Source organism: Phoenix dactylifera, chromosome 5, assembly GCF_051530095.1.
Source record: "Phoenix dactylifera cultivar Ajwa chromosome 5, Ajwa_hap1_PhDact_Kaust_v1.1, whole genome shotgun sequence".
In the NCBI taxonomy this organism is placed as follows: Eukaryota; Viridiplantae; Streptophyta; class Magnoliopsida; order Arecales; family Arecaceae; genus Phoenix; species Phoenix dactylifera.
In genome coordinates, this window is record NC_143194.1 from 37,823,459 (window position 1) to 37,844,075 (window position 20,617).

General features: G+C 36.1%; 3 protein-coding genes across 6 annotated transcripts; 2 read left to right on the forward strand and 1 right to left on the reverse strand.

Annotated features, from left to right (window-relative positions):
• The first annotated feature begins 4,113 nt into the window (after window positions 1-4,113).
• Window positions 4,114-7,141, forward strand: LOC103709779 (Thioredoxin superfamily protein). The gene is made up of 4 exons (XM_008795280.5): window positions 4,114-4,492; window positions 4,593-4,736; window positions 5,180-5,388; window positions 6,702-7,141. Exons 1-4 carry the CDS (start codon window positions 4,254-4,256, stop codon window positions 6,863-6,865), a joined length of 756 nt encoding a protein of 251 aa, XP_008793502.2. The 5' UTR covers window positions 4,114-4,253; the 3' UTR covers window positions 6,866-7,141.
• A 1,381-nt stretch (window positions 7,142-8,522) lies between these two features.
• Window positions 8,523-9,619, reverse strand: LOC103709797 (hypersensitive-induced response protein-like protein 2). The gene is made up of 2 exons (XM_088723026.2): window positions 9,601-9,619; window positions 8,523-8,998 (listed from the first exon to the last, which is right to left on the reverse strand). Exons 1-2 carry the CDS (start codon window positions 9,617-9,619, stop codon window positions 8,523-8,525), a joined length of 495 nt encoding a protein of 164 aa, XP_088579152.2.
• Window positions 9,620-12,185: 2,566 nt separating this feature from the next.
• On the forward strand, window positions 12,186-20,223 carry LOC103709778 (plant/protein). Of its 4 annotated transcripts, none has more exons than XM_088722738.2 (7): window positions 12,186-12,496; window positions 12,605-13,848; window positions 13,990-14,205; window positions 16,778-16,899; window positions 17,133-17,296; window positions 18,569-18,723; window positions 19,884-20,223. In XM_088722738.2, the coding sequence occupies exons 2-7, from the start codon at window positions 13,735-13,737 to the stop codon at window positions 19,980-19,982; spliced, it is 870 nt and encodes a 289-aa protein (XP_088578864.2). In that variant the 5' UTR covers window positions 12,186-12,496; window positions 12,605-13,734; the 3' UTR covers window positions 19,983-20,223. The 4 variants fall into 4 exon arrangements, with proteins under 4 accessions (XP_088578864.2, XP_008793501.3, XP_088578862.2 ...); XM_008795279.6 differs by having other exon boundaries at window positions 13,699-13,848; XM_088722736.2 differs by having other exon boundaries at window positions 12,252-12,496; window positions 13,682-13,848.
• The last annotated feature ends 394 nt before the right edge of the window (window positions 20,224-20,617 follow it).

Below are 20,617 nucleotides of genomic sequence, written 5' to 3' on the forward strand. Positions count from 1 at the left end.
GTCCTCAACAACGGAGATGCCGACAAGGCTACGCTTGATCCTGCAATGCATATCAATGGCCTTGGCGAGCTTAAGGCGGTCAGCAATGTGGGACATGAGGTCACGAAGCTTGCTAAAGAGGTGGAAGTGGGCGAAGGATTAGAGGAGGTAAGGCAACAACGTGGAGGTGGGAGACCAGGAGGGTGTGGGACCGGACAAGACGGTGGGAGTTTGCATCTCCCTCAGCACCGACGGTCTACACTTCCTTGGTGGAGACCCGATCAAGCCGTCAATCCTTTTGTCATTGATCCTCTTAGGAAGTGAGAAGCCACCGAAGCAAATCGATCCTAGCATTGAGGACCTAGAGACTCTTGACGAGATCGAGAGATCGTCGGACAATGCTCAGTGATCGGAGGCACTACCATGGTGAGAAGTAAAGACGAATGATGAGCTAGGGCATCCACTTGTAATATATTCTATTTATATACATTCTAGTTTCGGGCCAAGACAATGTAAACTCGAGCTTGGCTCATTTAATGAGCAGGCTCAAATTTTTAGCCCAACTCGATCTATCGAGCTTAAAACCCCAGCCCAGATATGTCCGAAACACATTGGGCTTGAGCGGAGCTGGTAGGCCGCCAGACATTTGAACAGATCTATTAGTGTTGAGAACTTGCATATGTTTAATACTTTCTACATAAATTTTGAATAGAATTTATACATATTTGTAAAAGATAGCATTTGAAAACACACCTAAAATGATAACTGCTTCATAAAATTATTCAATAATAAATAAATAAATAAATAACTAATATCAGAACTTGTTAGAGCACGATAAACAAATACAATATGGAGCTAACATCTTGACTAACTTGCTCAAGGTCTATGTAAGTTTTCTGTTATACTAATAATATTTTTAATTCAACTATTCACAACCTCGTGAAAATTTCATTTAACACTTGTACAACCTGGACCAATGGGTTGGTGAGCTAGCGTGGAAGGATGCCACTAGCCCTCCAACTAGATTTTTTTTTTGCCTTACCATGTTCATATACTAAAAACTTGCAACAGTTTTTAGTACCTTTTATATAAGTTTTGAGTAGGATTTACTTTAAGGGCAGAGTTCAGAAAATACATCACAAGAATTATATGCAGTATAAATAACCAAAACTAAACTTGTTAAAGCATAATAAGCAAAAGATAGTATAGAGATAACAAGCTTGTACAAGACCGATGCAAGTTTTATTTTATACTAGTTATACTCTAAAATCAGCTAATTATAATTTCATGCAAATTTTATTCAGAACTCGATCATATTGTGGGTTGGTGAGCTACTGCAGAAGGGCCTAGGAAAATTTTATCCTAGCCTTAAAATTTTGTATCAACTTTTTAAATTTAGAAGTTACTATATTTTCTTACAAAACTTTCTCGAAATTTTTTAACCTTAAATTTAGTTTTTTAAAATAAAAAAAGAACAAAGGAGGCCATAGACAGATTTTTATGTGAAGGGAGGAGGAATTGAACTTGCTTTCTATTATCATTATTAAAAGATTTTACTAGCTTGATAAGGTATATTTGGATATAAGCAGCTTTGCCAAATTCCAGTGAATGAAAAGGTTTGAAATTTTCGAAGAGCTCAGAATGTAAAGGGTACTTACTAAATTTTAAGATAACAATAAATAAGACTTAGACTTAGCCAGTAAATGCTGACCACATAAAAACACAAAACATGATATCTATATAAGTTGATGCACACCATTTGCAACAGGTTAGGCATCTCGGTTCATGCAGAGCTATCAAGGCACTTCCAAGTCATCTGATGAGCATTGCAAGCTGCAAGGATTCCTACAACTTACCACCTAAATATACAACTAAATATTGTAGTCACCCATTTTTAGCATATAAAAATCTTCCAAGTAAGTAAAATTGTAGGGAAAACTTGGGTTTCATGTCTTGTTCTTAGAGAGAAATCGAATTCATTTATGCGAACTAATGAAACGAAATAGTAGATTGAGAATGTCTTTAACATTCTTCATGCATGCATGAAAATTTGGAAAGATGAAGTTAAATAAGACTGCAAGAATAATATGCATGCGAGTCAAATGAAGATCATGTGAAAATGCTAATGACTATTGGGATGGCATGCATTAAGTACAAGAGTTGTCCGTATGCTCCACCACAAAGTTTGAAAGAGTGTGGATAAAAAAAAGAATAATCGTAAAAAAAGGATAAAATCCAAGTTCTTAATCCAAAGAACAATCAGCAGAACTTCCATCAATATTTTCCTCTATCATAACAAGTCCTACTATCCAAGGTCCTGTCCTAAGAAGGCCCCTATTGTTTAGTCCAACTTGATTAGACCTAACAACATGCAAGGTTGAGAAGAGGACAGCAAGACTAACATCTTGGATGCCACCAATGTGCACTATATCCAAAGTTTAAATTATGGTGTAAACACTTCTGAAAATGTTGCAAGCGCCTATTACTAAGCATGCCATCATAATCAGACATTTGAGAAACTAATCTGTTTCACTAGAAGCTGTATAGATAGTTTCTATCACAAATGAGACTAGGCTTTAATTCTACTTTCAAAGCAATTCCTATAGAGGTTGTTATATCATTCAGAAAAGAAGCAAATCACTTGATCCTGCTAAGAATTTTTAGGAATGCATCAAGGGCGCTGACATCGCCTAAGCTTCACAAGGATATTATCATTGAATCTTGATAAGACAGTGCCTAGATTGATGATCATTGTGATCATAAACAAAAATGGGAACAATAATCATGAACATTATACCTCAAATGCATTCAAAGGAACAAAAAAATAAAAAGAAACAAAATTAAAGCTGTCCGAACAATATGACCAAGTAAAGAAGGACCAGCAGAAAAACGAGAAGGAAAAACTAAAACAGAGTCAAGCAGACAAGCAGATTTCCTCTTAGTAAGGCTGTCTGGAAATCTAGTTGCAGCCAGCCCCATAGATTGGTAGACAAGGTGATGATCCAGATGTAAAACCATGCTTCTTTTTTTTTCAAAATAAAAGCCAGTGGCATGCATCAGGACCAATGGCATCTGCTGCATCTCCATCACATTCAGCAGCTCTATGCTTTTAGTGCAGTTGCTCCTAACCTGCTTTTCTATCCTGTGCTTTGCCAGATATCTGAAGAGCGCTTGAGACCAAAAACTAAAATTTCTCCCACTTCAGATGACATATCTGAGACAACCTGGCGAACACGTAGCATCTCATGATTACCAACTAAGACAAGTTTAGAATTAATGTGTTTCAACAGAATCATGGTCGCCAAGATTCGGTTCCTTCATGGAACTGGTCAGGGATCTCAACTCTTTGGAAATTTTACCATGAGCTCTACTGCTTCATAGCTTCTTGCTTGACCAGAGGTACTGGACTGCTCTACTGCTTCTCAAATACATGATGTGGTTAATTTAAAGAAGAAACTACGATATGGTAGCAAAGAGCAACTGCAATTTTTAAATCACAATAATAGGAGTAAATTACAATAAAATCTATGTAAGATTAGGGAGAAATTATATTTACATCCAATAGTTCAAAAAATTTATGCTTAACCCTATAGGTTTATTTCTATTCAATATTTTAGCCCATAACTTGAGAATGTCAGTCGAACTATTAATCTTAAATGGAACCTAAATACTGTGTTAAATTTTTTTTCAAAAATAACTAAAATAATCTTAAGTGACATAACAACTATCCACGGAGTTAAGAAAATATATATATCTTCCTCCCACTTAAGACAATTTCGGCTTTTTTACATGAGATAAATAATTTTATTAATATTGTTAATTTAACTAGATGTAAGTACAGATTTTATAAATTATTATATGTAGATATAATAAAAGCTAGATGTGGCTCCCTAGCTTTAGGTAGAGAAGTGCTCGAACTAAATCTGAACAACTCCCGGAGGGACGGTTTACCTAGAGAAGTGTTTGGGCTAAATCTGAACCAGACCCGGCGAGCCGGTTGACGACACCAGCTTAAATATAGTTTAAGCAGTTTTATGCATAGCCCCTTAAAAGAGCGTAATCGCCTGCCCTCGGTAAAGCGAAGCCGAAGCGCATCAAACTAGATCAAAAGCGTTTGGCCGTCTGATCCAAGTTAGATATTGTAGATCTCGAAATCGTCCGACCCAAGTTAGATAATTGGAGATCTCGGAGCTCCCACGCCTCCTCCGCTTTTGAGCTTCCTCTCCGATTGTCCCCATTCCAGACTCCGGAGAGATCGCGAGAGAGAGGAAGCCATGGCGGATTACCACTTCGTGTACAAGGACGTGGAGGGCGCGAGCACCCAGTGGGACGACATCCAGCGGAAGCTCGGCAACCTGCCCCCCACGCCCGAGCCCTTCAAACCCCCTCCCTTCGTCCCTGCCGAGGACCCCGACCTCCAGCCCAAATCCAAGGCCTGGATCGACGAACGCACCCTCGAAGAGCTTGACGACGATCTCGATCTCGATGACGACCGATTCCTCGAGGAGTACAGGTAATCTCCTCGCCTCTCCTCCTAGGGTTATTTTGTTTTGCCGTCGATCCTTTCTCTTTTAATGTATTGTACGGATTCCTGTGGTTTGGCTGTGGTGAAGGAAGAAGAGGCTGGCCGAGATGCGAGAGGAGGCCAGGATTTCGCGGTTCGGGTCGGTGGTCCCCATCTCCGGATCGGATTTCGTTCGGGAGGTCTCGCAGGCGCCGCCCGATGTCTGGGTCGTCGTGTTCCTCTACAAGGATGGGTAATTTTAGGGCTTCTCTTCTATCTTATTGTTTAAAATTTTGGTTTTGGGGAGATTTCAAGCTTTCTCTCTTGGCCGATTCCCTCTCGTTGATGAACTCTTGATTAAAGCCCCAACTTTTTTTTCTTTTTTGTGAGTGTTCCTTATTGTCAACCAGTAAATTTTTCATCCCAACTCGAATTCAACTGTGATAGCTTGAAGAGCATTTGCAGGTTGTTTAGAAATAAAATCTGTTCATTATTATCTGCGAACTATTCTTTGCCAGTCGGATGCCAGTGATCGGCAAACTTGTCAAAATTTGGTGCTGGGTCAATGTGTAGTATTTCCTATGCCTATGAAGACTATCTATTTCACAACTATTTTTTTGTTTCGCCGCATTCATTTGGACTATTTCTTTGTGGTGTTTACCTTTTTTTGGATTGGTTCTGTAATTTGGATGGCAGAATACCAGAATGTGGGATACTGTTGCGTTGCCTGGAAGAACTGGCCACCAGATACCCTGCAACAAAATTTGTAAAGATAATCTCCACGGATTGCATTCCGAACTACCCAGACCGCAACCTCCCAACTGTTTTGGTTTACAACAATGGTGCAGTTAAAGGAACTTATGTAGGGTTGCATCAGTTTGGTGCTCGGAGATGCACACCTGAAGGTAACCCGTGCAACTGTTATGAATGGAGATTTTTCAGCCCCACCTACTTTGCATGTCAAAGAAGTTGATGCGTTTTTGTGGCATTTATGCTTGTAATAGCCATTTGATTTAGGACATATGTTTTCTGAGGTTAACTCCATATTGTAGGCTTGTACTGTTTTATTTTTTATTTTTGATCAAAATCATCTATATATTAAATTTGAAATATATAAGTAGTAATAACTCGGCAATCTGAGTGGGTCTATTACTGAAATGAAATAAGATACTGGTTTTTCTCAGTCAAGATGGAAGTCTGAATAATTTCTAAAGCAATTAACTGATCCAGATGTTATCAGCCAATATAAAATCTTGGAGATATCGGCTGATGTGGTAAAAACACGGTCAACTATCATTTGATGCTTTGATCTTGATATTCAATGAGTGGAAAACCCATTATAAGATAGGAAAGAAGAGATGAAATAATCTTGGCTGATGTATAAAAAAAGTTCCCATGATGTGACAAAATAATGAATGTTATCTTATTCTAATGGCTTCTTTATTTGCTTTAGAGACATCTATGAAACGATGAGTGAAATTTTCATAATAGGCTCAGCTCAAAACTAAAAGGAATCATCCTTGACAGGTTATCATTTTAGAGACTAAACTTCATGTATTTGTTTCGAAGTTTTCATCTGCATAAATTATTTGATGTCCGCCTAGCATGATCTAGCAATGTGCTTTGTCGGTGAATATAAACTATATGTTGTTTATTTAACTTTGTCAACAATATACCTGATTGGCATGTATTGCAACTAGTGGTAATTCATAAACAAGTTAAGAGAATCTGCTTAGAAGAAGAAAGCATCGAATGAGCCAGTAGAAAGCTAAAATCTCATCAAATTCATTGAAAAATTACATACATGCTCTCCATTAAAAAATACATATAAATACACATAAATAACCTTGAAACTATTGTGTAGGTTCTAGAGCCAAACCTATAACTATGGGATGAGACTAATTGTTCATGTTCTTGTTGATGCATCTTGAATCTGTTTCTGTGCTTGGACTTGAATTTCCACATCAGAGATTAGTTTAAGCATCATCTTCATTGGAACATTACCTGCTGATTTTACCACAAGTTCTTATGCAATATCACCAGACCACTGCATTTTTCAATTCCTACATCTTCCATTGTAGTTTGGAGTGGAACATATGCCTAGTTTCTGCTATTAAAAACATGTTGTTGGACAACCAATTTGTGCATCTGAAGTTGCTTGCAAAGCTGTTCATGATCTATTGATTTATTACTAAGATCTTTTCTTTTTTCCCTCCAGCTGTTGCTTTAACCCTTTGCCAGTCTGATCCAGTGCTCAATGATGGTCAGAGTGGGAGTGATCCATCAAAGAAGGCTGTCATAAAAGGAATTCGAAAGAAGTTCATCGAGAAAGTTGTCACAGAACATGAAGATAAAGAGGATGAGTACTCTAGTGATGAGTGATTAGTCCTCATTTAAATGCAGCTGTTACATGGTTGCTTTGCAATGCTCTTTAGTGTGCAGTCTGCAATGAAGAGCTTCTCATGTTTTTTGGTGAGACTGTATAATAAGAATAGTTCCTGGTTATCAAAAATTGAGTTCTCTTGTTTATATAAATTGAGTTATTTAGGTTTGTTAATTTGGTGGGATTGTAAGGAACTTGTATCATGGGGATGCAACACGGTCAATGGACATTAGTCACATTACAGATTGCATTTACAACCACAAGAGAAGTGGAAATATGATTCCTTAAGCTTTGAAGTTTATTATAGGCTGCAAGAAGCTTACTGGCAGCAATACATATGGTGTGCCATTCAAAGGAGCTCTTTGATCTTTGCTTTGGCGAGGGCTCCTGCACTTTTCTAGGTCAGTCTTTGAAATATTCACTACAACAATAATGCACACAACATAGTTCCCAGGTTATGTGTGAATGTTCTAAAGATTTATATTTTACTGGAAAGGAAAAATGGATGTTTCAAGTACTTGTTTCGAATGTTTTGTATATATATCGTGGAATTGAGCGCTTATTTTCACATGATTGGGTTGCTGTGCTATGATGATAGGGTATGCTTCTGCTGCGTAAGATGGTAAACTTCAAGACGCAGCACGGCTTTCTGCAAGGCGACTTAAACACTGTAAACATTGACCTGATTCTACTTTCAGGCATGGGGATGGCTTTATGCAAAAAGGTTATTAACTTGGTAGAACCCACAAATATTATGCAATGCTAGTATTATTTCTGCCTGAAAATAGCTGTCGCCTGTGAAGTTGCTCATGGCTCGCAGGATCCAATAATAGAATGTGCCTGCAAATTCCTGTTAAAAACTTCCATATAGTTTCTTCTGAAGTGCAGAGGCAGGCCGCAAATGGTTATTGAATATCAGAGCACGCATGCATCACAGACTCCCAGGTGCTGGGACTAGCGAATGGCCGGTAGTTGAACCCAGCATTACATCTTTGATCTGTCAATATATCATCCATGTCTATTTATATTTTTTTTTCTGATTTTATTATCTATTTAGTCGTGGGTTAACTGTGAATATTTACCATGTCCCAAAAAAAATTCTTGTTAAAATATTCCATTTAACCACATTATCAAGCAAGGCAGGTCTAACTTGTTTTCAATATCCACTGCTAACTGTGTTAGCTTGACCTTTCTGAAGTGAAACTGTAACCCGTAATCAAGTTAACCTTGCCACAATCAGTGGTTGACTCATGCAGTAGATCACACATTTGGGCTGCTCCTCTTAATGGGAGCTGAGCTGATAGTTGAAAAAAACTGAGAAGCATTGAGGCTGACAGCATCATGACAAGATCCTCATACAGTGATCTCACTCCCTGTAAATTTCATCTGGTAGCAGGTTGGACTCTGAAATTTGTAACTGTAGAGTGACTTGTAAATATTTGTGTCATTCTCATCAAATCATCCAGCCAATGAGAACAAATGCATAACTTGAGCGGTACTGAGCATGAGATACAAAGAGGTAATAAACATGAGCTCAATATCATGAAAAATATGGCAACTATAAGGTTTCATGAACGATAATTGCTTCTTTGACCGATCTCAGATTTCACAAAGTGACAGCATCATGGCTACAGTATAAGCTATTAGTTTCTCCTACTAGACCAAAATATTCGCAGCAGCCAGCAAGATACCCACATGTTTATTCCCCAAAGTTTCTCTGAAATAGTATGTTCCATGCCTCTGCATTGGCCTATATTGCTTCTCAAGACCACTTCGCTGACTTGTATTAGCCTGGAGGAGTCCATCTCTTATCTGAGAAGCAATGTCCTTCACAGCCGCAGGCCCGTGTGAAATAAACACAGATGAAGTCTTTGAGGATGCGCCAATCTCCTTCATGGTTTCAAAGTACTGGGTAACTAGAATCATGTCCAAAACATCTTTTGCTGTGGTTCCAGGCACATTTCCTGAGAAAGCAAGAATGCTATCCCTCAGACCATCCACAATTGCCTGCCGTTGTCTTGCTACGCCCAGCCCTGCTAAGTACTTGGATTCTGCATCACTTTCAGCCTGCTTGATTTGCAGTATCTTCTCAGCTTCAGCTTTCTCATTAGCTGCCACCCTCATCCTAGCAGCTGTTTAAGCAATTAATAATACAGTTATAAAGAATCCGGAGGTGGGGAATGATTTAATAGAAATCATATGAAATTCTAACAATTCTAAAACTACCACCAGAGTGTTTAGCATCCATTTCAATTCTGACCGACCATGGTATAGAGCAGGTAGTTGTCATACAATAGTCAGTTTATGTTAACAGATTCTTGGGCAGGTATTTCCATATTTTTATTGTTGTATATTTTATGAAGAGAAATAAAATTTTCCAAGCAAAGGTTGCTGTTTTCTTGAATGCATGAAAGAAAAAAAGGAATAACAGAAATGGAAATCCCAAGGATAACTAGTTTTCTTGATGCCTATTGCAATTAAAACTACATTTGCAAACATACATCAGTTGTCAGCAGCCAGTGTCACTGGGTCACTAACATGCAAGCAAATTCTTTACAAAGCAAATGTGAACTGTTAAGCATGTAGCTGGTTCTCTATAACTTATGATTCATAAGGAAAAAGACACATCTGCTTAAATTTGCAGGTCAAACTTATTTGCAGCAATTATAGATGCAAATGTTAAGACAAACATTTTGCGCAATCCACACTCCCAGCCAGCAAATAGCAGACTTACCTGCATTTATCTCATTCATAGCTCTCTTAACTCACTCATCAGGTTCAATATCCACAATGAGTGTTTGCACAATCTTGTACCCATATGTTGACATGGCCTGCACAACAGATTAGCACAGAAGCTTACACTCAATTAGTCATTGATTGGAGCAAAAGTTTAAATAAACTACAGATTAAGTACCTTCTCAAGTTCATTTTCCGCAGCTTTTGCAATGTCCGTTTTTCGCTCAAAGACATCATCTACATTCATTCATTCAACTTTGGGACATTAGCCCTGATGACTAAAAAAAATGCAGCAGCTCAAGTTTGCAAGCAATTCATATGTATTAAGTATTTTTAAGCAATTATGATAATAATTATAATGGAAATATCTCTGTCCAGATCATTTCCCACCAGGGATAAAGGGATAATAGTTTACTGGATATGTAAGACCATTGTCTGATTATAATTTATACAGTGATTAAGAACTGTTTCTCTGTTATCTGCAAAAAAAAAGTATAGATTGAGAATTGGAGTTTTATATTTTATAAAAAAATATAAAAAATATGGAAAAACTACTTTTTCATCGATTGAGAATTGGAGTTTTTTTAAAAAAAATACTCTTAAGCTATCAAAATTCATGGGTAATGTCTTTTTTTTTCCTAAAAAGTATAAGTATTTCATGCAACTTTTTCAGAAAAGTAGATGCTCAACAAAACATAAGCCACTCTGTAATGTACCACTTTTTCATGATCAACTAAACATGCTAAAATAAATATTATATTCTCAGAAATCATCTTCTCAAAAAAAAAATTCTAATGAATAAAAGTTTTTTCGTGAACCAAATGAGTCCAAAAAAAAATAAAGGAGCATTAAGAGTTAAGAAATTGGACATTTCTCGGGAATAGCAGAAATTCTCGATCAACAAAAATAATAAAAAAATATCTTATATGTAATTTAAGTTCTCAAAATAAAATGAATAAAATATGAAAAAAATCAATTTTTACTGGCTGAAAATTATTTTTAAAAAAATGTTTGAGTTTAGATAAATTACATTAAAATTTTTTACTTAATTATAACAGATATATTTTATATAATTTTTTGAGAAAATATACTCTAAGCTAATTTTTTATAGTCAACCAAATATATAAAAATTATTTTTTTAAATATCATAGGTGCAGATATTAGCTTTTCAAAAAAATACTTTAATAAGAAAAAAAAATAAGAACCAGATGAGTTCGAATGAGTTTTTAGAGTCTCGGGTTGGAAGTGTTCATGCCAAAAAGAGAAAAAATATTAATAATTTCAATGTCCCGTGCGATAGCATTGTTCGCACCATGACACACGTGTGCTCATCATTTAGAATATTCCTTTTTTCCCCTTTTTTTCAATTGAACGTGTCATGGCTGGGGCCTGTAACGTTACTTGACGAGAAACATCCTTAAAATTCAAAATTTCAGAGTTTTTCTTAGCAAATATCTATCAGTGGCCCTTTCTCTTAAGTTTGTTGGGCAGTCATTGTTTTTTTTTTCCCCCGAGGGAAGGCAATTATTGCTTTTGCCCAGGCAGTTAATTAAATCTCAATTCATCTGAACAAATTTATCTTTTTTTTCAAAGCTAAATAACATAAGAAACTTTTATTTTATACCAATCTTGAATAATGGTAGTATTTTGCACTAGGTCCCCCAAACAAATGCAACAGCTGGAGAAAGCCTTGACTCAAGTGTGACTAAGCTTGAACCAACAAAGAAAGCTTAAATTTAATTTTAAAAACCAAGCAAAAAATTGGTTCGATAAGATTTTAAAATATTTTATATTATATCCTATATTATAAAAATAATAAATCATTGAACTAAAGCTTTAATTATTATATTTTATTTATCTTTTAAATTTATCAACTAAATATTAATCCAAGCTTGCAAGCTTGAATCAACGTACGATTTGATTCAAGCTCGAACCATCCTCGATTCAAGAATTGTTTTGATGAGATCCATGCGGCGTGCTTTGATATATGTGTAATTCGCAATGCAACAGTTTGCATCGTAAAAAAAAAGATGAATTTTTTTGCATGAATATTTTTCTAAAAATTTAAATTTGTATGAATATTCTCTTAAAATTTATATTTATTTATGTACCCTCATAAATACTATTTTCACACATTTGCCCCTAATATAGTAATAAAAACAATATTTATTTTAATTAAAAATAAAAAAATTTGATATTACTTTTTTGTACTCTATCATGATTGCCTTATAAATATTTCTTCCTGCACTTCTATTCATTAATTTTAATTTAAAACCGTTAATTTTTTAAAGGCGTTAGATAATGTAGATATACGTGCAAAAATAAGAATAAAAAATAAAACAGCAAAATAAATATTATATATATATCAATTAAAAAAATATTCATACAAATTTTGATATTTAAAATGATATTTATGAAAAAAATCCAAAAAAGGTCGAACCCCCGCGGCTCCGACCCTTGCGCGATTGGCGCCCTCCGGGCCTACCGCACGGGCCAATAACTGCGTGGCGGCCAGACCACGCGCTCCGGCAGAGGGAGCGGCTCCTTTATTTTATTTATTTATTTATTTTGGCCTTTTTTTTTGGGGAAAGAATTCGTTTCCGTGACTCTTCCATCCAGTGCTTCCTCCAAGAAGTGGCGAGTTGGCGACACGTAATTTGTTCGCGACTGTATATATAAAATGCAAGAATCGAACCCCGGGCTTCATCTCCGCTGGATCCATGGAAGCGGTCGCCAGGGTTCCGATATTCCTCTCCGCTTCGAAGCCGTCTCGCGTCTCGCTTCCTTCGCTCTCCTCCCTCTCCGTAGCCGCCCGACCGATCTCCGATCGCAGGCGAAACCTCCGCATGGCTGCCCGATCCCAGGCGACCGCTCTCGCGGATCCACCTCCCAAGGTACCTGCGATTCTTCCCTACCCTTTTCATCGGTGGTTCGATTCTTGAACGATTTACTTGGAATTGATTCAGAGTATTAAAGATCTTCCTAGTTCTTTTGTTCGTCAGAGAGGAGGATAGGGGAAAACGAATGGCAGAAGGGCTCTTGAAGAAGAAAAAAAAGAAGAAGAACTATGTTTTATAAGGGCTCGATTTCTCAGAGCTCCATGAAATAGAATTTTATCAAGAAGTCCTTGATTCTTTAATCGGAAAGCACCGGCGATGAGGTGGTCTGATTTGGTTACCAATTGATCTTTGATGCATAATTTTTTGAGTAGTTTTTTAACGTCTACAATTTTTAGCTCAAGAATCATGATGTGACGCATGGAAACCGTGGAACGGTGGATTTCTTTTCAATCAAGAAGCAGAAGAACTAAAAGTTAAAGACACAAAAAGAAAGCCGTTAATCTTGTAAACCTCCGGGCATCACACGTACCATAGTACTGGAGGATTCTGCAGACCCATTTGTAAAGTTAAAACAAAAACGAAAATGCCCTCTATGAGCAGCATTAGTTTTCTAAATAAGGCAGCATCATTCCAGAAAATGGGCACCCTGTATGATGTTTCTTCAAAGTATTAAGTCTACATTGTTTTCTCTAGTTTTGCTCGCTTAGAAAATCAGCAAGGTTGATTTTTTTTCTCGTGGAAAACTGGCTCAGATAATTTGCAAGCAAACTGTTGAAAAGAACATCTGTATATCTATTTGCAAACAAAATTTGTCAGAGACATATTCACGCAAGTAAAGTTCCTCGTGCTAAGGTTGAAGACATGGAAGTTCTGTAATTGAATCTTTGGATGTTTGTTTTGTCATATGCATATGGTTGGATTATGATGTAAACTCAACACATCTTTGTTTGTGGGATTTCATATGCTCTGCTAAGTCAAAATATGTTACTAAGAACCATGAAATGCCATGGTTTGTTGATATACCATCTCGTCCTAGGCCTGTAAATTGTATGTCTTGAGACAAGGTGTTAAGTTACTGTTGGGCATGCCTTAAATCCCAAGCACCTCCAAAACTCGTATGGTTTATTTCTACCATTGAAGATTGCCACATAGAATGGTTTTGGCAATTATAATTTGTCAGCTACTTGTAAGCTTCTTGTGTTGGCCAACCTCTCTTTTTTTTATTTAAAAAAACCCTAGTCTTCTCTTTGTCACAGGGTGCTGAGTCATTCTTCAGAACAATAATTTCTAGTATGGAAAAGGTCTACATGACAAGGAATCCAACTGCCAAAGCTATTTTGGACCTTGTTCGTTCGTGCGATGGTGACCATATCTGCTATGATCATTTTGCCTTCCGAACATTTGGGGTATACACTGAACTGGTTTTTCTAATTACTCTGTTTTTGCTTATCTGTTGTACTCAACTGATGCAATAGTTACCACTTTCTTAACTGATCCATGTTGCATCATTCTTGATGTACAATAATGTGCTTCATCTGCAACCAAAGGTAGAAGGTTATGGTATTGATTCGATGGCAAAAGTTTTCATGGATTTTGGCTATATGCCACGCGAAGAATTGAGATTTCCCACAAAAAAGTTGAAAGCATTGTGGTTTGCACCTCCCAAGATTGATTATATTGATGGTGGAAACGGTATAGATGGGCCTTTGCCAAGGATATTTATATCAGAGCTTCTTGTGGATCAGATGAGTTCTCAAAGTCAGGTAGTCCCAAGTCCTGAATTTCTGTATGATGCTTAGTTGATTTGTTCGGCTGTAATACAGCAATATTTTTCATGTTCTGAAAAGTTTTTGTATACATGAACAAACAAACTATTTTAAAATTCTGGTATAATTTTCAAACTATAACTGATAAATACTTTCTTCATATTAAAAATTGAAAGGATTTAGATGAATTTTTAAAAATCAGGTTACTGAAAAAAGTTTCAAGGGTTCTAAGATTTGGAAAAACACATGCATTGATGGATGATGTGGGATGGTGTGCTGATAATTGACAAGTACATCTTGAAGATCATTAAGACTTAGTTTGGCCATCTTATATCAATTTAGGTGAAATACCTCTTGTTGTGGTCTCAAAACATAATTGCATACTGATTTTAAGCCACCAGATTGGATACAATGGTTTTGATTTGTCTACATAATGTGCAAGAGCCCAAAAACGTATTAGAGACTCAGCATGAGACTGCAAAAGAAAATTTGTAGCACTGTCATGGTCTGTGGATAATTCTAGAGTATTGATTTTTGCAGAGTTTTGTGCCATCCAGAATTGGTGCGACTGATTGATTTGCCAAACAGATGATGCATCCTATATAAGGATGCTGTGCTACAAACATTCAGTAAAGTTGTGGGCTTTAAGATGCAACTCTTAATCACATGAGAAATTATAAATTTGAATACCACAATAAAATAAGAATATCAAAGTTAGGCGGCAATATAATCTACCTATGCACATGGTATGATCAATTTGCTATCTTGGGTTTGTCATTTAGAAAAAAAAGAAGATTGAAATAGATATGCTTGATTGAGCTAGAGCAAGGTTGAAGAAGTGGATATACATTTCGAATGAGACACATTTCAAATGAGTTTTGTCATTGTTGCATGCCTTTTTAAGACTTCAATGAAGGCCTTTACAAGGTACATATAAGGCTTGAAATGCTCTGTTAAAACTAGTGGCAAAGTTCTGTGACTTGTTGAAAAATTCTATAATCATCCTTAAATTGCTCGTTAAATGATTTTGCCTTGAATATTTACAAACTCAATAATGCCTTTTTTTTATTAAATTTCAGTTACTTCATGTATAGTTTATGATCTTTTATAAATATATTGCATACTATTGTAAATTGCTTGAATTGCTCCCATTCGTTGAGATGTTTTCATTTTCTGATCTGCTTCTTATTAACTGAATTACTGATTTTGTAAGTTTTCCCTTTACAAGACAATCATGAATCCTGATTTTGTTACTAGCTGTTTGGTAAGATGATGGATATAAGTGGTTCTGATAACAAAAGATGAGTTTGACATTTGAAGTGATTCTGATATTTCTAGGCAGGATATGTTGGAAATGAGTATTTTAGATGAAGTTTAGGAGGACAAATATTCAACATGACATTGACAGAGGAACCAATGAAAACTGTGTAGATTTACAACAGACCATATCTTAACAAATGAAAAGACTAAAGCAACATGTATAATTAATTGAGACATGACTCATTAAGTATTCTTCTGGTTATTAGTATAATTCCATTAATAGAAATATGTCGAAGATCTTACAGACTGAGGCATTAACCTGAACTATAACCAATGGGAAAAGGATTCAACAAATGAATTGGCTAACTAGCTTTTTTCCTCCTGGAGAAATGAGGCTGAAGCCTTGTACACAGCCCTGAGAATCCATTGGTTCTAGATTAGGCAAGCGAGTTGGGACTTGGGAGAGAAGTAGTTGACATCATTGATTGAAGTAAGTGATTAGATCATTCCTCATTTCATTTTTAAATGCGTGTAAAAATAACTGCATTATATATCCGTTCATCATTATGAAAATAATTTCTTTAAGGTGCATTTTCCCATCAAAATGAGGTTAAACAAGGAGCTTGAATTTAAATTGAGAAGATATATAGACTACAGTTCAGCAGTTAATACTGCCTAAAATAACATACACCATGAGGCCTAAATTGTTTAACTCACGCCACCTCCCACAACTCCCCCGTCAAACCCTCCCACCCAAACTCTCTCTCTCTCTCTTTGTTTGTGTGTATATGTACCTCACTTCATCAATCAATACTTTCTGGGGCACACATACACCAAAGCAGCTGCATATGCCTCCAAATATATTGCTTGTTGGAAGAGTGACATAAAGTAGTCTTTCTTTGGCATTTTCATGCGTACATTTTTTTTTGACAGAGCTATTGAGTGATCATGATTATCTTCAAATTTCTAAACTAATAGCGTGTGTTAAAGGTGACCAGTTAAACAGAGAAGTCTGTTTCAGCTGCTAATAACACCGAGTCTCAGATGTCATGCTAAAATGATCCTGAACCACCTACTAATCTATTGTAATTTGCTATTTTACATGAGTATACCAGCATTCTTTAGTGCAAGGTATTGTATATTCAACTTTATCTTACTGATCATTGCATATTGTAACATTCTCTTTTCAGTTTGTAAGCTGATTGTGGTTACCTTTATTTTACCTTATTTGCCAATACCAGTCTTTCTTTATCCTGTATCCAATTTTTATTTGTAGATTATGACCATCAGTTATTGCCTGTGCATGCAGGAAGTGATAAGCAAATACATCAAAACATCTGGTAATGGGAACGAACATGCATCCATCGCAAGTGCATTGGGATGTTTAACATGGGAGAAACCTTTATATTCTGACTATCAACAATTAGCTAGGTACTTTTTTAGCAGTAAATCTGGCAAGTGCGATATCTTGTTTGATGGTGTTTGCCTTGCAGTCTGAACTCTGAAGTATAATATCACAAGTACTTAGTTTTAAGTTGCTGCACAGAATTTATTTTAACAGTTGCTGAAGGAAATGAGTTGAATCCTGCATTTTCTGGTATTTTTTGTTATTGAGCTGACATTGTTTTGGCTATTCTATTTTATTCTTTGGTTTACTGTTTCAGGGAAAGTGAATATGCTGCATGGACTCTTGTTAATGGTTATGCATTGAATCATGTCACTATTTCCACACATCAGCTGAAATCTCATATTAGAAACATCAAAAGCCTGAATGAGTTCATTGAAAATCATGGATTCAAACTGAATTCTGAAGGGGGGACATTAAAAGGTCTGCAATCAACTCTGTCTGGTTCCATGTTTGAGAAACTAATTATATAAAGTAGTCTTGATTAAAAAAAAACAACTCTATCTATATGCTTGTGGGATATTGTCTATTTGAAATAGTGTAAAATGCATTTGCTCTTTGAATTGTTTGGTGCCAAAGCGGTCAATATTGAATCTTTCAAAAAGTATGGCCCTAAACATAGCGGAATGGAGGAAAAGGATTTATGTAGCTGACCCCAACTAGTTTGGGAGTAAGGCTTAGTTGAGTTGGGTTGAGTTGAGCAGCAATATTGACATAATAACGCATGGTATAGTCACCTGCCAGTTCATGCCACATGTATAACTCTGATTCCTGCTTTGACATGCTATCAGTGTATGCATATAATTTATTCATGCTTCAGTGTAGAAGGTGGAATGTTTAATTTTTGTCCATAAACTGTAAAATTGAAAATCACATCTATATAAGCATCAAGCCTTCTCCCAATTATTTAGGGTTGGTTTCATGAATTCTCATTTGTCAATCATTCCTATTAAGTGTTACTTTTGGTGTTATTGCAATTTTTCAAATCTTTTCTTGAAACTTAATCCAATCATCTAAGATTTTCTTCGAATCACATATTCCATCATCTCTCCTTACCATGGTCATCTCGAAATATCACTGCATATGTCCATAGTTTTATAACATTTGAATCAATTCTGTCACTTTGTTTTTCCAATTGATATAAATCCTGCATGTCTTATAATATATTGATTTCTTATGCTTCACAACACTTCCATCTCAACTTTTTCATTGCTTCCATGTTCATCTTTTTGTTTGGACCACCCATATGGCCCAACATTCTGAACCATGCAGAAAATATAAGCTTCTGGTACCGTAGAAAGTAGCCAAAAAATGTTCTGGCTCCTTCTTGCAACCTGAGGTTAAGACATATGCTTTGTAGCCAGTTCTCATAGGTTTTCTACCTACTAGATAACCTTACATCTTATGGAGCTAATTTTTCCTCGTCAAATCTGACCCTTTTCCTCAAGCTGTACTTGTCCACATAATAAGATTGGTCACAACTTCTCATCCAGTTGTTTATTGATATGATATCATAATTTCACAATATTTCCTGTTTGCTTAATGTGTCATCTTGCATTAACAAAAACAGTAGTCTAATGTTTTGTTTAGTAGGTAATAGTCAGATCTGTTTTAGAACTGTCTTCTGTTGTTATGGTTTTCAGGCATTGCAAAACAAGCATTCTCAGGTCTTTTTTTCTTTGTTGCTATTGATAGTGAGCCCTGATGGCCTTCTACTGCAAAGTTCAACTGTGGCTGATTCAACTTCTTTTAATTTTGCTGATGGGGTCACCGAATCTGTTCCTTGTTCATACATCGAATTTGCAGAACGGCTTGTGCTACCTCAGTATAAAAATTTAGCAAATGATGAGGTTTGGATTTCTTTGTTTTCCCAACAGTCTTTAGGTTTACGTTCTTAATGGAGCCACTGTTTGATTCAAATATATATGCACTTGTCATATATGACACATCAGTAGGTATCTATATCTACTTAAGACTTTGCAAGAAGTCCAAGAGACAATAAATTAATTTTCCATAACATGCATATAAAATGTGCTATGCATTTTGAATCTTCAGTTTTTATATTTTGGTTCTACGCATCAAGGATTTCCGTAACTCGAAAATTGTAGATGTTATAACAAATGCTTCTTCTTGAATCTGCCTGTTCATCTTGTTCAGGGGAAACTAAGGGACTGGTATGCAAATAATCAAAAACTGATATGAAAAAAATACATAAATAAATAACGTTACATAATTTACGGTAAAAACTTCAAGATAATAATCCAATGCCAATCAGCTAAAACTCCAAATATCTGCTCCAGCTGTGTTTAACTAGATGACACTGCAGGGACCTATATGAAACGGACTGTATTTCTTTCAGGGATTCATTGGCAATTTTAAAGAATTGAGGAACTAATATGCAAAACAGGTATCTCTCAGGGACTAATATGAAAAAACCTTTAATGTAATGAAAACGATACCTTTCTATAGTCAAGAGCGCCATATATTTCTTTTTTTTCTTTTTTGGGGGGGGGGGGGGGGGGTGGAGAACACGATGTCATTTCTGCGAAGTGAAAAGAGCAACATCCCGATGAACATTTCGGATTATTTTGTACTTGAAGATTCCTTAAAATTTTGATTGCAGGCACCAGTTACTACATTGATGATTTCATTAATAATTTGCCAGCATTGGTACTTTTGCTGCTTCCGGAATGAATGACTTTCTGAATTTAACCCAAAATTCTATTAATCTCAATAGGTGGGGTAATTCATTGCAATCTTTTTCTTTTGGAATAGCTGCTAGATCATGGCCTTAACATCAGGCAACCTGAACACTAGTACTTTCAGTCTCTATCAAATGCTAATTTTGACTATATGGTATCAAATTAGCAGGCATAACTTCATATTGTCTTGGTAGTTGATACTAACTTTGTTATTAGTCCCCGTCTGTGCATCTAAGTATTAAACTTTGTCTTGCTATTCTTCTGCATCTCCCCTGCCTTTAATTGTTGTTGTTTTTTTCCACTGGTAGATCAAGGAATTCCATAGACGTGATGGTTTTGAAGTTGGCAATGCCGATAAGATCTTTGAGAGCACATCAAAAGATCAGCTGACGAGGAAAGCTGCATGATGAAATGAATTTAAGCTATCTATTCTACACAATGATGACTTGTGCTTCTAAGAAATAAATGTAGTAATTAATGCATCACTAAATAGAGATGGCAATATGTCACAGTTGAGTATGTACAACTATGAATCTCAATAATCAGTTTTTTTTTTTTCCCACTAAACTGTACCAAAAGTAGTCTGTGCTTTGTAATATCTTTTTAATAATTTAGTGAGATCAGATAGATGGGATAGAATTAGTTAAATAGTATAATGGGCTTATGGTGACAGGTGGCAAATGGAATTATATTTTATATATATATATATTTGTCGCCGAGCAGGTTCTCAAGTCTCAACGAGCAGGAGAGGTTTTAACTTTCAAGGCAACGGGCTGCTTGACATAAAAAGCTGATGTCACAATTCTTGAGTGCTATCAGGCAGATTCAACGTGCATCGAATGCATATGTTTTGTTGGTTGAGGTTTCCATGCAACTCTAGGTGAAGGATGACCGCAAAGGTAATTGGCCAAGTTGTTTCTGCTAGGCCACTCAGAAAACCATCAACCTGCAAATGGAGTAATACAGAGATAAAATTCACTGGTCTGCTAGTTACTGGCTTTTGTTTTCGATCAAGGTGAAAATTCTATTCAATCTCATGAGC